We start from the raw sequence: 19,930 nt of genomic DNA, 5'->3' as shown, positions 1-19,930 counted from the left end.
TTCAAGAGAGTTGAATTCATGAAAACTTCAGAATTTATTATCAATGAATAGTTAGGTTAAATTAACATGTTAAAAGAAAGCTAGCATGTATAAAAACAGCCACATGTTTACCATACAATAGCTGCATATGTATATAGGTTCTTAGTCCCAGCATCAATAAAACATGGTAAGTTGAAAAGAAGATTTTTTTAAAAATCAATTATGTACAATTTTTAAAATGCCAAAAGTTAAAAAGAGGTAAAAAACTACACATTAAAAATAAATATTAACTTAATAGTTAGGAAATAAAATGAAAAGAAAAAATATACTACCCTAAAGGCAGAATAATACCTGTATACCAAAACAATTGCTAGTATATGTTTGGGCAAATAGAATCAGATTTAGAAAAAGGCAAGCATAAAACAATTCATTCATAAACTAAGGACAGCATATAATGAAGAACTTAAACCGTGAAAATTAAGTAACCTGTGAAGTAGGAAGCATTTAGCCCTGAAGATATTGTTCAGTCTCCCTCACTCACTCGTTAATCTATGCAATAGTAGCAATATATGGAACTCCAGTAAATGAAACGTGTGAACAAAGCACATAAAAGAAAGGTACTTTATCTTCATTAGTAGTTTCTAGCACAGCTTTCCTGAACACAGCTGTCTAAAGCAACATTGCTGGTAATAAAATCTGAAACCAAATGGTAGAGCCATAATAGGCAAATCTTAAGTTTCATTTACAAAAAAATAAAACTGTCCTCTGCAAAACTTAAACAACCTTTCTGACCCTTTAGTGCAACTTAAGCCCTTACAATTTGGGAACTACAGTACTATTACAAAACAGATACAAAAACAATATTCTCTTAAGGAAACCAAAGAGCAAACAGAAATGGTTTAACAGATAGAAAATATATTTCCTATTGTGCATTACTGATACTGGGAAGACCAAACTCCTGTAGAACTGTGATATAAACTTACAAGAAGAAAGCATAAAAGACGACCTTTGAAAACCCAGAGTTTGTGCAAAAATCTCTCTCTCTTTCTCTCCGTATGCTCTAACCTTTTAGATTTAGAAAAGGGGATTGTTCTATTGGCAAACATGGGCTGTGCAAAGTATGCTGCAACAGAGGAACCACACATTTTGCCACCAATGATTTAATTAACTGTGATTAATATCTATAATTAACTGTGATTAATATCTACATATCTTGATATTTAATTAACATAAAACTAGAAGGTGAGATTTTCTACATTTGTCACGGTGAGATTAGTTTGTCGTTATTTTACTTTCTCATATCTTAAGTAGCAACACCTGAACATTTGGTGAAAATAATGTTGGAGAGCTGATTGACTATTGGTCCAATACTTAAAAATAATGTTTAACAAGAATCTCTAAATCATTATACTAGGGTTCAGGGTGAGGACCAGGTGACCATTATTGGCATAAATCCTTTAAGCAATCACTAACGCAGAATATGAGGAGAAACTTTGATTTTCTATATCTGACAGGAAAATAATTAGTTATATGTCAACATCATCAAGAGGTTTTCACGAAGACTGAATGATTTAAGATGTTTTTGTTTGTGGAGTTGTTTTTTTTTGTTGAAATCTCACTGGTAGCTAGGCTTCACACATGGTTCTGTGGAACAAAGTTGCATCGGAAATTGTTTTCTGAAAAAAAAACTCTTGGGGCACTGGAGCCATAAATGCAATCCAGCAATAAGAGATTTTTCTCATCTTTTTCAAATGATATTTTAGCCGCTTTCCCCCTAAAAGCTGATCTTTATCTGAGCTATTCAGAGCTGAATTACTTAGCGATGCTTCCCTGTAATCAGAGGACCAAAGAACATACCAGACTAACAGCAGAAGAAAAAGCCTATTGCGATGGTGCACAACATGGCATATTTTGAAAAATACTGTTTTGGTTTGAACACTGTAAGTGTACTCACATTGATCGATGCTCCCGTCTGCTTTTTCCCTCTCCTGCAAACAGAGAACACACACAAAATTGGTTATTACACCGGCTCAGAGGAGCGAGGGGGAACATAGCATCCTCCTTTTTGCGGCTTTTCGCTTGCCATCCGTTACTCTGTCTTTTCCTCTTCTCTGGGAAAAAAAATCTTAACTATAGTACAAAACAAGGGCATACAGATAAATGAAGAAGGAATAACACAAAATGACGGTGGATGACAACAGAGAAAATAGAAAAACTCCGATACAAAGACAGAGTCAATTCAATCACTCTAATTGGAAATATACTTTGCAGACAAGCAGCAAGATATCAAATGTCAACATGTTCTGCTGGAGTGTTTATTTAAGATACAAACAGTTGAGCCCAACTGTATACGCAGTGTGTCATTTGTCAGTCCTATTTAAAAGGATACTGATATCATGTTTTTTATTAATGGTATGTTTCTACCATCCATGCAACATGCAAAACCCTTTCTGGATGATGAAAGTTATATGATGGAGCCGATCTGGAATTTCTGTTTGGCTATAACACCTTACTATAGGGACAAAAAACTGCTACCCATAACAGCACACTCTCTTTCTGAAAATGATACAGTGGACCCTGTCTTTCTTTGTATTATATTTTCTCTCCTTGCCATACCAACTGAAATGCTGTTGCTGCCAATAATTTCATGTTTTTCTCTATAAATAATAATCTTCGCTATGTATTTATTTGTTTAACTTTATCACTATTCTTGACAAAGTAAAGAAAGTAGCTCAAAGTGAGCCTTGTTCTGCTGGACGTTTCTTCCTGTTTAATGGAAGTTCTCCTTACCACAGACACTATATCTAAGAGGAAGGGCTGCATCCTTACCATACCATGTGATCAGCTGTCGTCTGTCACCTCCCTGTCATGCAGGAGAAGCGACTCCTGGTTTAATTACTTCATGCAATAAGCTGGTTTTCCACACACAAAAAAAAATCACTAATTAAAACAATGAACTGAACACAAAATGTTTTTAAGTGTACCTTGAAACATAAATTAATGCATCTACAATGTACTTTGAATCCACTAAAATGGATAGAATTGGATACATGTTGTATGAATACATGGGATCCCTTGTCACATAAAGTGCCTAAAAGATAATCATTGTGTGCTGACATGATATAAAATATTAATGAAATAAAAGAATATGCAATGACTAGAGATTTCTACATATTTCACTTTGTGCCATATTACAAGGTCCAGCAAACTGATACATTTTCAGAAATAAAGCACTAAAATCTGAGGCATGCAATTCAATTTAATTAAATTAAATCCAATGAAATTTAAAGAAACTTTATTGATCCCAAAGGAAAATTAAGTCATTTGGTAAGTTAAATTAAAAAACATTTTCTTCAGTTAAATACATGCATATGTACTTAATATTATCAATTGTTGTTTATGTTTTTTGTGCAGTGTTTTGAAAGGCACTTTGAATAAAATATATTGTCATCATCATCATCATCATCATTATTATTATAATAGTTATAATAACAATGTTGTTTGTTCAACCAACATCATTCACAAACACTAAAGATCTTTAAGAACACTTCTATTTATATAGAGATTGAGCTAGGTACACTCCATTTACGTATTGAGTATCTTCTAACACTACAGGCATTTCATCTTAATTAGGCGATATTATTTAAGCAAGGCAAGGCAAATTTATTTGTATAGCACAATTCAGTACAGAGACAATGCAAAGTGCTTTACATGATTAAAATATAGGAAAATAAAACAGAATCAAAGCAAGTAGGAAAAAAATATATATAATAATAATAATAAATTAGGCAATTTAATGTGCATTGCGTGCTTATAAGTGACCGATCACTTGGGCTTTTTGTAGCTTAAGGACTTGCATAAATTTATAAGCTTGAGATGTGCTTCATTTACATATGCAGAGAAAACAGGCTATTGACATGATATTTCAAAATAGAACAAAGTGGTCTTTCAGTGCAACACCACTTCTGAACAATCCAATATGTGGCAACATTTCAAGCACAGTGACATTTTACATTTTTGTCCCTCAGCATAGATGCCTCCAGTAATGAGGCTCACCGATAAAAGTGTGCGTTTCTGTAAAAACCCATCCCTCCACCCCCCTTTCAGCTTCCCAGGAGACCAATACTCATGAGGAACGCAGCAGTTGTAAGGCTCCCTGTCAAAGCTACGTCTTTACGGATACATCTCTATTCCTTTTTCCTCTCTACATATGCCATCTGTCCATCTTAATTGCAGACAGGATTCCTAATAATGGCCAAATAAAACTAGGTTAGATCCTCAGCACCACCTTCCATCATTTTGAGAGCGCTGTTTGATCAATTGATTAAAGAATGAAATCAAGCTCAGAGGTGGCGGAGAGGTTACATTCTATTTTCTAAAAATACTGTTTCTCTGTTCTTTGAAAAAACAAAAGGATTTTTTAATCATTACAATTTATATGCTTAGACATTAGGGGAAATATTGCCATGTCACATTTAATTAGCAGTAACCTGTTTTTTCCACTTTTTTCCCACCCTGTGGTATTGCTTTCTTTTCTTGGATATATTTAAATATTTTCTATCAGATGTAATCTGAGGACAAATCAACTGCGTTTCGGTGAAGACGGATCCAATATTTTCTTTTCAAATTATAGCTCCTGGTAATAGGAGCTGAGAGGTATATTTTTAAATACAACTTTTGTTTTCTCATCAACTAAAAAAAAAGTGTTAGAATCTTGACAGATACAGTGTGCATAATTGGGAGGAGAGAGGATTCAGGATATTTTAACCTTTGTTGCCGTAGGCTGTTATCTTGACTTGTGTTACCTCTTGGCTTCAGGCAATATGACAAGAAGGTATTAAAGGAGTATGTTGAATTAGGACAAAATCTTTACCAGAATGCAGTAAAGCCTGGTGTGTATGAAAGTTTTATTACAGTTTTGGTGCTTCCAAAGCTATGGAAGTTCTGAAATTGATCCTGTGTCTATAAACCCTTCCAGGACCCTTAAACAGGTCAAAGAGACATATTCTGACACTTACAACTACTGGTCTCTGAATGGTTTTTCCTGATCCTGAAGCGGTTCACTTCCAGTGCAAACTTGTGCTGAGCCAAAGTACCAAAAGCAGGAGGAGGTTTTTTCTACTTTTTTTTTTTTTTTTTTTTCCCCCAAGCATTTTATTATCAATGCACTGTCACAAGTACAGAGCAACAAAATTAACTCTCTGCATTTAACTCATCTCCTTGGTGAGCAGTGGACTGCCATCGTGTGGCTCCCAGGGAGCAGTGTGGGGTTAAGGGTCTTTGCTAAGGGACCCAGAGTGGCATACTCCCACTCTGTGGCAGTGGGCCTCTAGGACCTTAGGATTTCAAGCTCTATGCCCTAACCAGTACATGGCCACTCCCCACTCTAATTATTTTTAAAGCCCATGAGATGGACTTTCTTCTTTGTTTTTGTTTTTTGTTTTGTTTTTTTATTAGGGTGACCTATCTCCAGTGGTCTATGGGTGACAGGTTGAATACACCCTGGGTAAGTTGCTAGTCTGTCACAGGGCACCACAAAGAGACACAGAGACAATCATGCACACACACTAACTACTAAAACAATTTAGAGACAACAATGAACCTAACCGTCATGTTTTTAGACTGTCGGAGGAAGCGAGAGTACCTAGACAGAACTCACGCATGCACATGGAGTTTGCATGTTCATGGAGACAATATGCACTCAATGCAGAAAGCCCTCAGGCCATGAATCGAAACCAGGACCTTCTTGTTGCAAGGTAACAGTGCAACAAACTGTGCCACAATGCAGCCCAATAATTGCATTTTGTGTGAAATTTTGTTTGTTCTTCGACTTTATCAAATTCTAAATAGCAGTGTGATATACAGTATGCTGGCACTGCTCTAGCTGACCTGTTGCAAAAAAAAAAGGCTGTAAAAATGTAAAAAGGCTCATATCAACTTTTTCAAATCATCACATTCCTCTTCTCCAGTATCAATAGGGTGAACCATACAGTAGATGATCAAATAAGTGTAAAAAGGTGTGAGGCATTCACACAGACTGCTGTAAACATAATATCATCGATATTCCCATGCATTATGATATGAGGCTGTGACTATGCTGGAAGCATTGCATTTTAGGGAATAGCAAGATTACCTGGACCATGATGATGACTGACTTGAGGGCAGACTAAACTAACAAGAGCATTGCTCTTGTATCTATGTGTTGAACTGGTACTATTTTCGGTAAGAATGATTCACTGGACCTCTGTCATCCCAATGCTTCACTGGTGTTGAACAAAAGGAGGTCAGGGCGCCCGGGTAAGCTATTTCTAAAGGAACACTATAGCATATAGAGAATTGAAAAATCTATATTGATGAATTGTGAATATGAATAAATTACATTTTAAATGGGGGGAAATGGTTAAGTCAGATTTTTAAAGACCAAAATAATCCATGAAAGATTGAGAAACATCTTAATATAATAAAATGAGGAAGCAAAAACATGACCATTTTTGCCAACATTAAATGTCATAGATGGGCGTTCTGATTTTCAGGGGTTTTTGTTATTTTGTTTATTAGTTAAAGCTGTTAGGGTTCTAGAAATGGTTAATTCTAGCACAAATTCCCCATGGGTGTTTAACATAATCAGGATTAGATCAAGGCTCTTCCTGAAGCCACTTTTAGGAAATAAAATAATTCTGTAAGTGTATCCTTACTGTACTTTTCAGATATCACAGCCATGGATAAGTGCAATGCTGCCTGGAGTGAAATTTTTATATAATTCATCCATACAAGAGACTTTTTTGACATGAATAATACTTCCTTTATGTGAATAACAAATCTATTCCCTACCTCACTCAGCAACACATCTATTTTAGCCCTGGTCAAACTGTGCATTTTAGTTTTCTTGACCATTGATGCTTTTTCCAAATACCAGGTCTGGGGTACAGTGGCAGAGCCATAACATTTTCATTAGGATGGTCAGTCAGAGACCAACATATACTGAGGGGTGGCTGAAAACTACTGTAATAGGAACCAATACCATGATGATGATAATGGTGGTAAAGTTAAAATGTGTGCTCCTAAATAAAGGGATAATAGACTGATAAATATATTTTATCTAGGAGTCTTAGAAAAAGAGAGATAAGGAAACATGGGGCACAAAATGATTGTTAAAAATCATACAAACAATCATGAAGAGCTATCTTGTGCAGTTTTGCTATAATGCAGTTTTGTAAGACTAGGTGAGAAAGTGTTAAAACCAGATTGACTGTAACTTAATTTACTTCATTTGGCAAGCTTAATATTGTGAATAGACTAACAGAAAAATGTACTCTACACCAAATCCTGTGACATTTTACTTTTATTTATGTCATGTTCTGCCTCACAGCCACCACTTTAGCAGCTTAGGCAAAAAGTAAGTAATATATTGTATGAGCTGGGAGCACTTAAGGCCATATGTACACAATCCTAAAACAGTAATATTGCCTCTGCTTCTATATAAATGATATCAGTAAAAAAAATAAAATCTCTGTGAGTATCTTCTTCCATTAAGGAAGCCCTTTAAATTCCCCCAGCAACTATAAACAGAAGTTTCTGCAAAGACCTACATTTTGGCCAAAAGCAATGTTATAAATAAGGCCACTCAAAATAGCAAGCTTGAGGATCAGTTGATCTCACTCTTGTAAGTCCATTGCTGTGTTTCATTAAAAGTCATGTATCAACATTAACTGTACATATACTTTATTTATATTTCTGACACATTTCAACTTTTTAACTGGAAACTATTCAATTCTGTTCCGTTTATTTATATTGCACCAATTCACTAAAAACATAATCTCAAGGCTCTTCACAGAGACAATTCAACCATAGTCAGAGTGGTTCAAAATACTCTATCTAAAAAAAAAAAGAGCTGATTGCATGGACTCATTGACTCGACAGCAATCCCTCATAAGAAGCATGCTTGTAGCGACAGTAGAGAGGAATACTCCCTTTTAACAGGAAGAAACCTCCAGTAGAACCAGGCTCAGTGTGAGCGGCCATCTACCTAGGCTGACTGGTGTTCAGGAGACAGAAACAGACATACATCTACAGTACAAGTGACAGTTTTCAATATACAGTACAGTTGCACTAACTTTATAACATTAGCCTAAGAGATACATAGTTTTTTAGATACAGAGTAAGTCAAATCTTTGTTTTCAGAGGAGTAATTAATTTATTGTTTTTTTTGTGTTTAAAGTGTGATGAGGCTCATTAAACAGCAGACAAGCCTTAGATTATTTTATAATTGAACTTTTATTCAGCTCACAATGGAGAATCTCTCCTCTATATTTAACCCATCCCCTTGGGGAGCAGTGGGCTGCCAATGTGTGGACCCCAGGGAGCTCCGAGACGTAATGCTCTAGCGCAATGCTCCACTAGGCCACCAATACCCTATTTTACATCTATTGGTTATTTTATTAGGTTTGGTTGTATGATATACCCAAACTATTTTTTCACCTGGGAACAATGAATGTTTATAACAATGTTAATGTTTCCTTGTGGGAACCAAACCTTTAATCATGGAAAGGATCAGTTTAGTCAAAAATAAATAAATAGAATAAAATAAAAATAAAAAATCACTTATACCTTATATCACAGGGCTATCCCAGCTTATACAATATTTTACACACTTTTTGATTTCAGTCATGGTAATGATTATGCCTTCTGTGAGCTACAAGATGGAACATTACTGAAAAGGAAGGGTTGCAAAAATGATATACTGGCCTTCAAGCACTTATTGTAATAGATTTAAAAAACAAACCTCAAACACAAAAGGGGGGGAAATGTTAAATGTAGAATAAATAATAGCTAGAATAAATAATTCCATCATTATCCCAACACATTGTTAAACAACTGAGGTAAATAAAACAAATATCAACTTACACATTTGCATTAGGACTGGGTACTGCGTTTGATATGGCTGCATACGTTATGTTATGTCAGCCTTAAGGTGTTCCTGAGTTTGAATATAAATTAAGATAGGAATGTCAGGGAACTGTAGGATATAAAGCAAAGCCTCATAGGTTAAAGCCATTATCAACATGTAAATGCAGAGAGGAAAAGCTCCACTTCTGAAAATGAAAACAAGAGAGCATTCGCCATCCCAGGAAGGAGGCAATTTCCATCCTTTTCATTTCTGTGTTTATGCAGTTTGTCCCTGTTTGTTTTACACATAACCCTCTTACCCATAAGCCTTTAATCCAATGAGCACAGTTTAGTCTTTCTCCATGGTTGGTGCAAATCTCATAACAACTCTGCTCTTAACAAACCCCACAACTTTTGCCATAAATATTATAGTTGTATTGTCAAATTATCAGCATTTGGAAATCCTCCACCATCTTCAACATGTTATGAAGATACATAGCTGTAGAGATAAACATAAAAATATGTGGCCTGAGTTAATCGGTTCAACACGATCTGCATGAGAAAGCGAACAAATTTCTTTGAAATCTCCCAGTTTTGGTCATAGTTCGGCTGCACTCCTGAAATAATCTAGTCTTTGACTATTTTAGGACCAATTTTGTCACAGGAAGGAAAAAGCTGTCCGTCTTAAATAATTTGAGAATGCATTCATGTAATTTCATAGATACACACAATTCCCTCCAGTGATGGCCTTAAGTTGTTGCTACACTTGACTCTGACACTGCATGAATAAATGGATGGTGGAATGCATCAAGGGATTCCAGAGGAGGGTGGGGGTCGGGGTTGGGGGAGTTAGAAACAAAACCAAACAGCAGACAGCAAGCACCCTTGGTCCATTTTACCTAGAATTTGACCAGCATGCTTTAATATTTTTTTTCTTTTTTTGCTGACAACTTATTAGGGTTTAATGTTATTTGCTATGCACACTGTTATCATTAATTGTGCAGTATTTGGTGTGAAGAGTTTATAAGCTTCAGGCTTTTTTAAAAATCTCCAACACATTTCATTTAAAATATTAATTGAAAGCTCTCACCTATTTCTGATGCAGACCGATAATCTAAGGTGCATGTATGACTGTTCCAGTAGTTATCTTAGCCACCAAATACCCAGCAAATAGCCATACAGATAAAAATTATTTTTACATTATAATTGTGTTTGTGGCTTATAGTTAATTACCCAACAGACAAAATGTGTAAATCCCTGTCATTAAAGGAGTACATTCCTATCATTCTATCATTACCCCACATTAGAATCGAATGTTTACAATTTCAGCCAGGCTCGGACTGGGATCAATTTTCGGCCCTGGCATTTTTCCTTCCACTCCGGCCCTCTTATTTACTATTCACAGGTAGGTGTTTCGGCCGGAGAGTAAGTGTTGGGGCTGGTATGATTTAAGGAGGGCCGGCCCTCGCACGCTGAAATTAGGACCGGCCCACTGAGCAAATGCCCGGTATCACAGATTACCAGTCCGAGCCTGCTTTCCGCTAATCAAACGTAAGGGTTAGTCTTTCATAAAATAAGTAGTCAGAATGCTTACCATGAAATGGGACTCCTGGTAGGAGCTGTGTGTATTCAAGCTGCCTCGTTGGCTGTTCCTGTGCCCCTCAGCAGTCCAGTATCCCCGAGTTCCCAGCAGAACAGCCACAACCCAAATACCAACGCTGCCCATGTTTACCTTAATAAAAATGTGAAAAGAGAAAGCCCAAAATAAACATAAACCTTGCAGCACAATGACATATACAAAATACATATTTATAAGTATCATTATCATATTAATCTGTGTTTGACCAGCATGTAATAGTGTTAAGCGGATAGTACTGAAATAGTGTGAAACAAAAGCAAAAACAGTTAAAAACGTTTGTCCAAATGCATTTTATTCGCAGCTGTAACTTTGTATCAGAGCAGCCAAGAATTTAATCTGACATAATCTGTTCGTAAGGGGATGCTTATTGACAAATGTATTTACTTAACAGTACATAATTTTGCCACACAGGAGATTAACAAGGTGAAACAAAATTCTATTACCTTGCTTTTTTTAAGCAAGTTTTTTTTAATGGTCAAGTTATTGAGAGTAAAAAGCTGAAATAAATAACAGTTAGTCCTACATGTTATATAAGCAAATTTATTTATATTATACATCATAATAATTTCACTTCTACCAGTTTCCTACTAATTGAAAAGTACAGGACATCCACAAATGTATACCTGCAAACATTAAGGCTTAATCACAAGCATTTGGACGCAATATAACCAGAGGCTTGCATGCACACAGATCGCATAATGAAGCTGTGTAAACATCAAAGACCAAACTGAAAGGTTATTTATATGTATTATGTATAAAGAATCAAAGGTTTCTCTGATGACATCAAAGAAACCTTCTAATAAGGTTAAACAATGAAGTGTTAGCATGGGAGCTTAAAATATAAACTACGGAGCTCAGCGTATCTGTTGTTACATTCATTCTCACTCATCAACATGCTTAGGAGTTCAGACATGAACCTGCACTTCGGATTCTACAACACCCCGGGGAGGAGAGAACGTGACATGACCTTAGTGGTTTGCAACAGTAAAAAAGAAAATTGAGATTCAGGGAAATGACATAAGCTAGGGCTCATTTATCGTGACATCGCTCCGACCTAAAAAGAAGTAGTGAAAAGCAGCAGACCAGCATACTCTGGCGCAACGCAACAAGCTTCCTGCTAAATTCCCAAGTTCTGTGAAGACTTCCGTCAAAGACTTTTAGATTCATGGTAATACACAGACCAGGGGTACATTATGTCTTCATGTAGCTTCTTCATTGAAAGTGTTTGCATTGCCATATCCTCTTTTCAGACACATTTTAAAAGAATTTCATTTGAAAATCAATTTAAATACAAAAATCTTCTTTGAATCGAAAATCTTTTCTTGGAATTGAATTTCTAAAGACTGAGATATTTGCATCTCTGGTGTCTACCAGGTAAAATAACTGTCTACAAAGTTAATTGGTCAATATATAGGGATAGAGGGAGTCACTGTTCAGTTTGTGACATGACAGTGGCAGATCTAGGAATCAGAATCAGAATCAAGTTTATTGCCAAGTAGGTTTGCACTTACAAGGAATTTGACTTGGTGTTGTTGATGCAGACAACACCAACAACACCAATAGCCCGGCTATTTGGGCTACAGCCCCGGATATTTTCTCAAGAGCCCCTGATCTCGCTTCTGAGCAGTTCTGAGTAAAATGTGCAGTACTGGAATTCAACAGGGAGTGACAGCATGCACAGAAAAGCAGCCTTTAGCATTTCCATGCAGAAAAAGAAGTTGTCACCACTAGCTGTTGCTAAACAGTCTTATGTCCCAGGTATGTGAAGCTATGATTGACTTCCAGACGTTCTTTGTACCGGTGTTGTATGCATTTCTGTTTCTCTCGTGTCAGGAGCGTGCATTGAAGCCAGAGAGGCGGACATGGCTGATGTGACCATTTTCACAGAGTTTCTGATCCATTTCTTGCTAAAAACAACTCATAATCATGTCACTGTTGTAACATCCAGTTTAATCAGTAGCTGTTGTTTACAAAATTGTAAAAATAAATAAATAGACAAGGTTTCTATTTCATATCTAAACATCCTGCCTGAGCAGGATGTTTAGATATGTATTTGTTTGTCTTACAAATACTGATGCTAGTAATAGCAATGATATTCTAAGGCTGTCAACTAGAGTGACAGAAATATTTACAGTATGTAATTGGTATGATATTTGCCATTGTTCCAGTCTCCAATTTGGTGATAATTCTGCCAGCCGATGATGCATAACAATGTTGATATCTGCTTGTGCGCTTGGGGGGAAATTAATTTCAGGGTCCAAAAGGATTAATTAGACAGTGTTAGGATGGGTAATATTGTTTTATTTGAGAATTATTATGTTTTTTGTGTTTTTCATTTTGTTTGTTTTTTTATATCCCATGGCTAGGCCATTTTAAAATATTAGTTTCATATGCAGTACATTTAAGTAATTACTGAAAATCTAGAGTTAGAAAAATTTTGGGACTCATTTGGATGTGGCCCTATGACAAAAGTTTTGCTTTTGTTGGTATTTCTGGCAAGATTTTACAATATAACTTGGATTCAGTTCTAACATGGAAGTTTTTTTTTTCTTTCCTACTGGATTAAGTACGACGTTCAAAACGGAATGTCTTGTGTCATAAAAAAACGGATTGTTGAGATAATTGTTGATAAATTGTTCACTCATACTTCCAAAGTTGCTGTTTGTCAATATACACTTTATTGCTGCAGTATATTCTAGGCACTCACTGCAAAATCACATAAGCCTTGTGAAGGTAAACATCACTTTGAGGAAATGTGGACATTTTTCAGCTTGCCTATTAGCCGTGGGCTAATGGGTCCTCATAGATGAGAGCTCACCCATGTGAAATTAAATACCAAATGAGATCTGCCAGTCACTGTTTCAATGTGTTGCCTGAGGCTTCAGGCATTGGCCACACACAGCTGAGTACTTATGATGACACACACACACACACACACACACACACACACACACACACGCACACACACAAAGAATTGGTTGTGTGCACTAAAAGATGTTAAACTCATAGAGGAGAAAGTATATCAGGCTGACGGTCATTTGACCAGAATATTAAAATATTTAAAGAGTTTCATAGAGACACTTTTAAAAGCAAGAAAATTATTGACAGCTCATTTCAGTGCAGCTCATCAGATCTGCTGCATTAAATCAGCAAAAAATCTTCTAAACCTTCTGCTTTAAGGGAATAAAAAGTACAGTTCGGCTCAGAGTTTCTTGAAATGGCTCATGTTCAAGTTTCAGATTTTTTTTTTCTTAAAAAAACTTTGTACTTCCTTTTATCTTGACATAAAAAGTACAGATTATTAGGCTTTTTAAGTTGGGAATTGAGTGAAAGACTATGAGCACGCTGAAGTACACTGAAACATGCTGGTACACGTTGATATACGACAAGTGTGTTGTATATCAATAAGCAGGCACAAAATTTCCTGTTGTATGCTGGCGTATGCTCATACATGGGGCATAAGTTATAAGTAACTTATCTGATCGATGACATAAGTTAAGTTGAAGTTACTTATAAGTGTTACTCATAACGTGTGCATTACTTATGCGTAACTTATTACGAACATATCTCCACTGCATTTCAACGTATTTGACATATTCCAGATAACCGCTGAAAGTGTTTCCAATATACAGCTACCGTATAATGGCGTATTGGCAGTATTTTGTTTTAAAAGATGGTTCAAAGGAGGAAACCGTCTATACTCCTCCAGACTGAGAAGGTGAGTGTGATGGATCCTCTCTGCGTTCACGCCGACGACCAACAAACTTCCTAGCAGACATGACGCTGAATCTGCTGCGACTGCAAGCCTTCTTTCTTTTTCTTTTTTCTTTTTATTTCTTTATTTTTTGGTGAACAGCAGCTAGGTTAAACCGCAATCAAAGAAATCTTTTTATGCAGGCCAGGCGCATCCGGGCCCATGCCTGTCCTCCTCAGGACTCTGGCTTGTGGCATTTCATGGACATTACTCTGCCGTGCGTTATGCATAAGTTAGGATGTCATTGTCATTGGTCATACCCTCTGGACTCATTATGAATACATTATGTTTATGGCAAAAATTTAAAAAATACATAGAAATGTCAGCGTATGTCAGCGTTTTAGGAGATTCTGGGACGTCAGGCATACGCTGTCAATATCAGCAAGGTGTGACAGGACCCTAAGGTGGCAAATCAAAGTTCAGTCCCAAGTCTCTTAAAGACAAGTGTACATAAGTTTTACAAAGACTCATCGATAATGTCCATTGAATAATTGCTAATTTGATCAAACAAGGAAAATTAGAAACAACAGTCTTCATTAATAAATTATGTTCCCTTCTACTCAAATTATCAACAATCCACTTACCAACACAGCAATAAGAACATTGTTTATGACACTCAAGTTTCAATCCTCAAGTCAGGGTCAGGTCTTTGTAATGTAAGTCTGAGGTTTGACTTAAAGTTGAACAAAGTCAACATCTCTGGCTGAGGTACAGTAAAAATCTGTCCGTACACTGCAGTTTTTAACTGAAATATTTACAGAGGAATGTATCAAGGTCATTAAGCAAGAGGTGATTTTTTTCATATGATAAGGTAAAAAATAAATTTCCATTGACTGCTTAATTTAGCTTCAAAGACCTTTTAGAGAATGTGTGGTTACTCAGGGACATACACATAAGCATATTAAAAGCCAATTACTCAAAGCAAGCTGCATAGTCTGATCTTAATCCCTCAGTAAGCTACAGAGCAGTCTTGATTAAAAAGGACTATTCATAGTTAGATATATTTTTGCTTTAATGTGAAATGCAATGAGGATTTAATTCTAAGCAGCTCAATAAAACAACTAAATCTTCTACATTTAAGAAAGAAAACAAAAAACTCATTCCTTTTCTGCCACTTAAAGCAGTCTGCTGATTAAGACAAGTATCTCACAAAAAAAGATAGAATATTTATTCCAGTTTCTACTTTTATGTGCTCTTCACATCATGTTTTTTTTTTTGTTGGTAAAAATTCAATATGAAGCACAGGATACCGGATTCTAGTCAAAGTACAGTATATTCAATTTGTCCTTTACTACAAACCTTGAGCTGTTCTTATTTCAGACCCCTAGAAACTTCTGCTTTTATAAAGTTATTACTAGTGGCTGAAAAAAAAAAAAACTGTATTTTCAGCATTTCCATGCAAACATAACTGTTCTAGTCCAAAAGATATAAGGAAAACAATCTAAATACATTAGATGATGTTTTTCATGAAAAACAGAAGCCTGTTCTTTTCCCTCAGTCTGGAATAGTTTGAAAAACAGCTGGCTTTGCTTTTTATGTAGCAGATGCAAAATGTCAGTTTAGAATATAACAGTGATACCAAAATCAAACATGGATCCAAGAAAGGATCATTTTCAGCACAAAAGTGCCACTGAAAAATCATGCCTTTTTTTCTGCAATCTGTTTAATGCTAAAACAGAGGTTTAGTTGTTTAGTGTAATACAAGAATTATTTATATATTAGTTATATAATTATCATGTTATTCAGAGAAATAAAAACAATGTTCTACTTAAATTTGCATGTTTATGCCTCAGTAAATTGATTAATTCTCCTAAATACCTCTAGTGATTTCAGACAGGCTTGTGAAATTACTGACAAATTACCCTCGGGAAGTGTTCCTATTTTGTACTGTTACAATAACAAACAACATTGCATTTTATTGGTTTTTATATGATCAACCAATTCAAGTAGGGCATTGAGGTCTGCATAAAAAGAATGCTGGGCTTTCTATAAAGTAAACTCCAGTGAAGTTTTAATTTGCTTTAATAGGAGCCATCTAATTTCCTTCATAAATATCTGCACCAGCCTGGAGTCGATAGCCCATCATAGGTTAGGATGGGTCTTGAATGTTTGTCCAGCATTTAGTCTCCTCATCTTCAAACTCACTCAGCATTCCTGTCCTACTAACGGGAAGAATCCTCACAGCAATCTCCTGTCACAGCTTGGTTTCACAAAGACTTTGCATGTAAGTTGAAAACTTACAAACTTTTGGTTTTATGTAACCAGAGGAATATTCATCCTTCTATTCTCTCAAAAAGGTCAGATTTATAAATTGGATGATTAATAGTTGCCCTGTAAACAAATTATCATACCTAGGAACTGAATACTGAATCTTTGCAGCGTCTCAAGGGAGTTAGGCTGTATTCACACCAAACGTGTTTTAAGCGTCAAAAAGGGGCCAAAATCTAAATTTCTGAATATTCTGGATGCTTGGCGTTCTGAGTGTTGAGCCACTTTGTTCTTTTCCTTGTAATTTGGGGTGTGCCTTCAGTTAATATAGGGATACATAAACCGCTTAGACACAGTTCGGTAAGAAAATGTTTCAGTGGTTTAATAACGATATAAGCACTCTGTTTCCTTGCACATAAAAAATCCATTCTCCTGGCTTATTAAAATCAATGGAGGTATACCCAATGATGCAATTCATTTTTCATATACTGACAACTCTACAGAAGCGGAAATCATGGCTTGCATGTAGTCTCTGTCTCCAAGACACTTCCTGGATCAAGCTTCTCTGATTGGTTTATGCTCATCGTTAAGCTGCAAAAATTCAGATTTTCCAACTCTGGCATCAAGCCAAATCTGCAGCACGAAAAGCGCAGAAAGCTTCAAAATGAGCTGTAAAAGGGGCAGATCTTGTAGCCCCTTGAGGCGCGTTCACAATTGACTTTGCATTTAAACAGGATATCCTTGACAGTCTAAATACAGCATTGTACATGGGGCTCTTGGATGCTTGTCCTAATAATGCTTCCCTTGCCAAACCTGTCAGTGTAGATGGAAGACCATACTTTTAAGGTGTTGTACTGCGATCTTTTATTTCCTAGGTGACTGATTTAACAGCTATCAGCTAGTCTATTGTGCCCCCTTGGTCTACTTAATTTTGTCTTTTAAAAGTTTTCACACCCCCCAAAAAAAGAAATCTTCCATACAAGAGCGACCCTCATACAATAAAGTACAAACCGAGTATTTGCAACTTCTCAAAAGGATGGATGCAACATTTTTATAATTTTTGTTGGGCAAAAAATGATGGAAACCATTTATTATTTTCTTCGGGAAAAAAAAAAATACACATGGGAAGGTACTTATTTTTACTAGTATGAATCAATCTGTATGCTATCTGCAACTGACTCTTCCTTTCTGAGTGGAAACAAATCCATTTTAGCTCATTATCATTATTGAAGTGAATATTGCTCCTTATGTGGAAAAAAGATAAAACCCCGAATTGTGTTTGGTGTGAACACACCTTTATAGCTCGCTGGATGTTGCCATCTCAGACTAAATACAATGCTATTATTGCTCATGAGGAGCATGAAATTTTACTGTGCAAATGTTTACAACACCATAGCGTTTGGTTCTTTGATTGCGACTTTTGATCCGTTGCTTTAAAAAAGCTAACACCTACATGCAGTCTTGCTTTCACTGAGAACGCACCATCTCTCTCATCACCAAACATGTCCTCAGTTTTGAAATATATAGAAAAGGCAAAGAAAAAAAGAATGTGTTAATCAGGTCAACCTCCAGGATTAAGTGGGATGACCTCTTTTTTTACTATATATTTACAGCGGTTCAAGTAAATTAGCATCTTGGTATTGGTCTCAGAGAGTGTGGTCCTGGTCTTGACGTCATCACTCTTTAACTTGGTCCATATTTAATGCACCTCCACCTTTCATATAAGTCTGCACATTCCAATATATTACCACTTCTGGAAATGAGTCATGGTAAAGCTAAGATCCAGAAGTTTGTCATTACAGAGCTCCTGTGCAAAAGCAACCCATTAAATCAGTTAGGCAATGTTAAGGTTCTTCCAAGCCAGCGGTGGTGTGGGAATTTGTGTCAATTGCTTAAGCAAACCCATCAAAAGTTTATAATTCCACAAAAATCCCCCACGCACCTGTAGTATAGCTAATGTTAGATTTAGATCAATGCCTAAAATCATTACTTTAAGAGAGCACAGTGAATCAATGGTATACCTTTGGAAAGGCTAAAGCTAGAGCAACATTAAAATTAGAGTGGTATATGAAGACAAGCAGCCCTTCTGTTACTCTCTATAATTGCAGAAATGTAAAGGCCTCTTGGGCTGCTTCCTTTGCTCAGCTCTGCAGCACTCCAGGTAGGAATGCTGTCACATATATAAATGACACACAGAGTTACACTCCAACAGTCATTTCTCGCTCAGCATGCTTTTTTCCTTCTGGGAAGTTGCTGAGTATTTAAAAAAGGATACAAGAGAGGATTGGATAAATAGAAAAAGTTTTATTTCTGAATGATGAAACTTTGAGGTGTATATTTCGCCTGCCTTAAGTCAGAGGTTTTCCATTTAAAGGCTGTCCCTGAGCTAGATTTGCTGCAATCCTGCACACAGATGTAATTTAAAATATAGTTTCAAGAAAAGAGTCATGCATTAGAGATGCCCATTGTGTCAGGACTAGTTAATGTATTACCAAAAACAGCAAAAGCAGGAGATAGTGTAAAAAGAAAAAGGCTTTTTGTCAATCACTCTGTAAAGGAGGGTGTCACACTCCCCCAATGACTATGGCCCATTTTGGAACAAACTGCTCTGCACTCTATTATAAATGCCCCCTCAAACTGAGGCTCTTCTTATCTTCAGTAAAATCTCTGCCATCAACCTGAGTCTGCCAGCCAGTTTGCCAGCACTCAAGTTTCAAACAGGCTCTGCTTCACACAAATGTGCTCATGGCACCAAATTGAACCAGTGGGAGAGTCGTTTTTTGCCCAATTCTGGTTTGTCAACTCGCTCCTCTGTATTTTATCCCTGTGCCTCTTTGGTTGGAGGAAATACTGTTGAGACCAAAAGTGTCAGTCTGTCAGACAGCTGCGCCTCATGATCATATGTTCTAAACCTGGTTGTTTCGCAGACAGTCTGGCTGAACATGATGGGCAGCTTTTCACGTTATTCTCCCTCATTGTTTATTTTATGTATCAAATTGAAATTTTCAGAATATCTGACTTTATACTGACAGTCTATCTCTTGGAAACATATGCTATCAGTACCTTCTCAGTTAAAGTAAGACATTGAACAACTCATTTCATTAAGAGATGAATAACATCCATTAGCAAACATTAAGCTCCTTTAATGAAACAGTGCTCATTAGCCCCTATATTGGTTGCAAATGCTTTCTAAAACAAACAATGAATCAGCAAACTAAATGTCAGTAGATAAATTCATGTAGGCATCTAGGGCTAAATGTGGAAATGTTAGAGGTATAAGGAAAATGGGTAAACTGGCCTTATAGGACTTAAAGGTAAATGTAGTTCAGAAAACAAATCATTACCAGGAAAGTATGCTAAATAATCTCTCTGTATAAAATCTTGAATATTGGCAGATTGGTAATAGCTGCAGAAAACTACAGTTCTACCACTCCTGTCAGCTATAAAAAGCAAACTGAAGCCAT

The 19,930-nt window shown here is 36.3% G+C and overlaps 1 protein-coding gene across 1 annotated transcript in view; it reads right to left on the bottom strand.

Moving 5' to 3' along the window:
- fstl4 (follistatin-like 4) overlaps positions 1-19,930 on the bottom strand; it is a 246,139-nt gene that overhangs the window by 211,463 nt on the left and 14,746 nt on the right. Inside the window, exons 2-3 of the mRNA XM_015376533.1 lie at positions 10,460-10,597; positions 1,934-1,967 (exon numbers count right to left, since the gene is read on the bottom strand). Coding sequence (XP_015232019.1) covers positions 1,934-1,967; positions 10,460-10,591 — 166 coding nt within the window. The 5' untranslated portion in view covers positions 10,592-10,597. The remainder of the gene's footprint in view (positions 1-1,933; positions 1,968-10,459; positions 10,598-19,930) is intronic.

Source organism: Cyprinodon variegatus, unplaced genomic scaffold (assembly GCF_000732505.1).
Source record: "Cyprinodon variegatus isolate N-32 unplaced genomic scaffold, C_variegatus-1.0 Scaffold136, whole genome shotgun sequence".
In the NCBI taxonomy this organism is placed as follows: Eukaryota; Metazoa; Chordata; class Actinopteri; order Cyprinodontiformes; family Cyprinodontidae; genus Cyprinodon; species Cyprinodon variegatus.
This window is presented reverse-complemented; position numbering and strand designations above follow the sequence as displayed.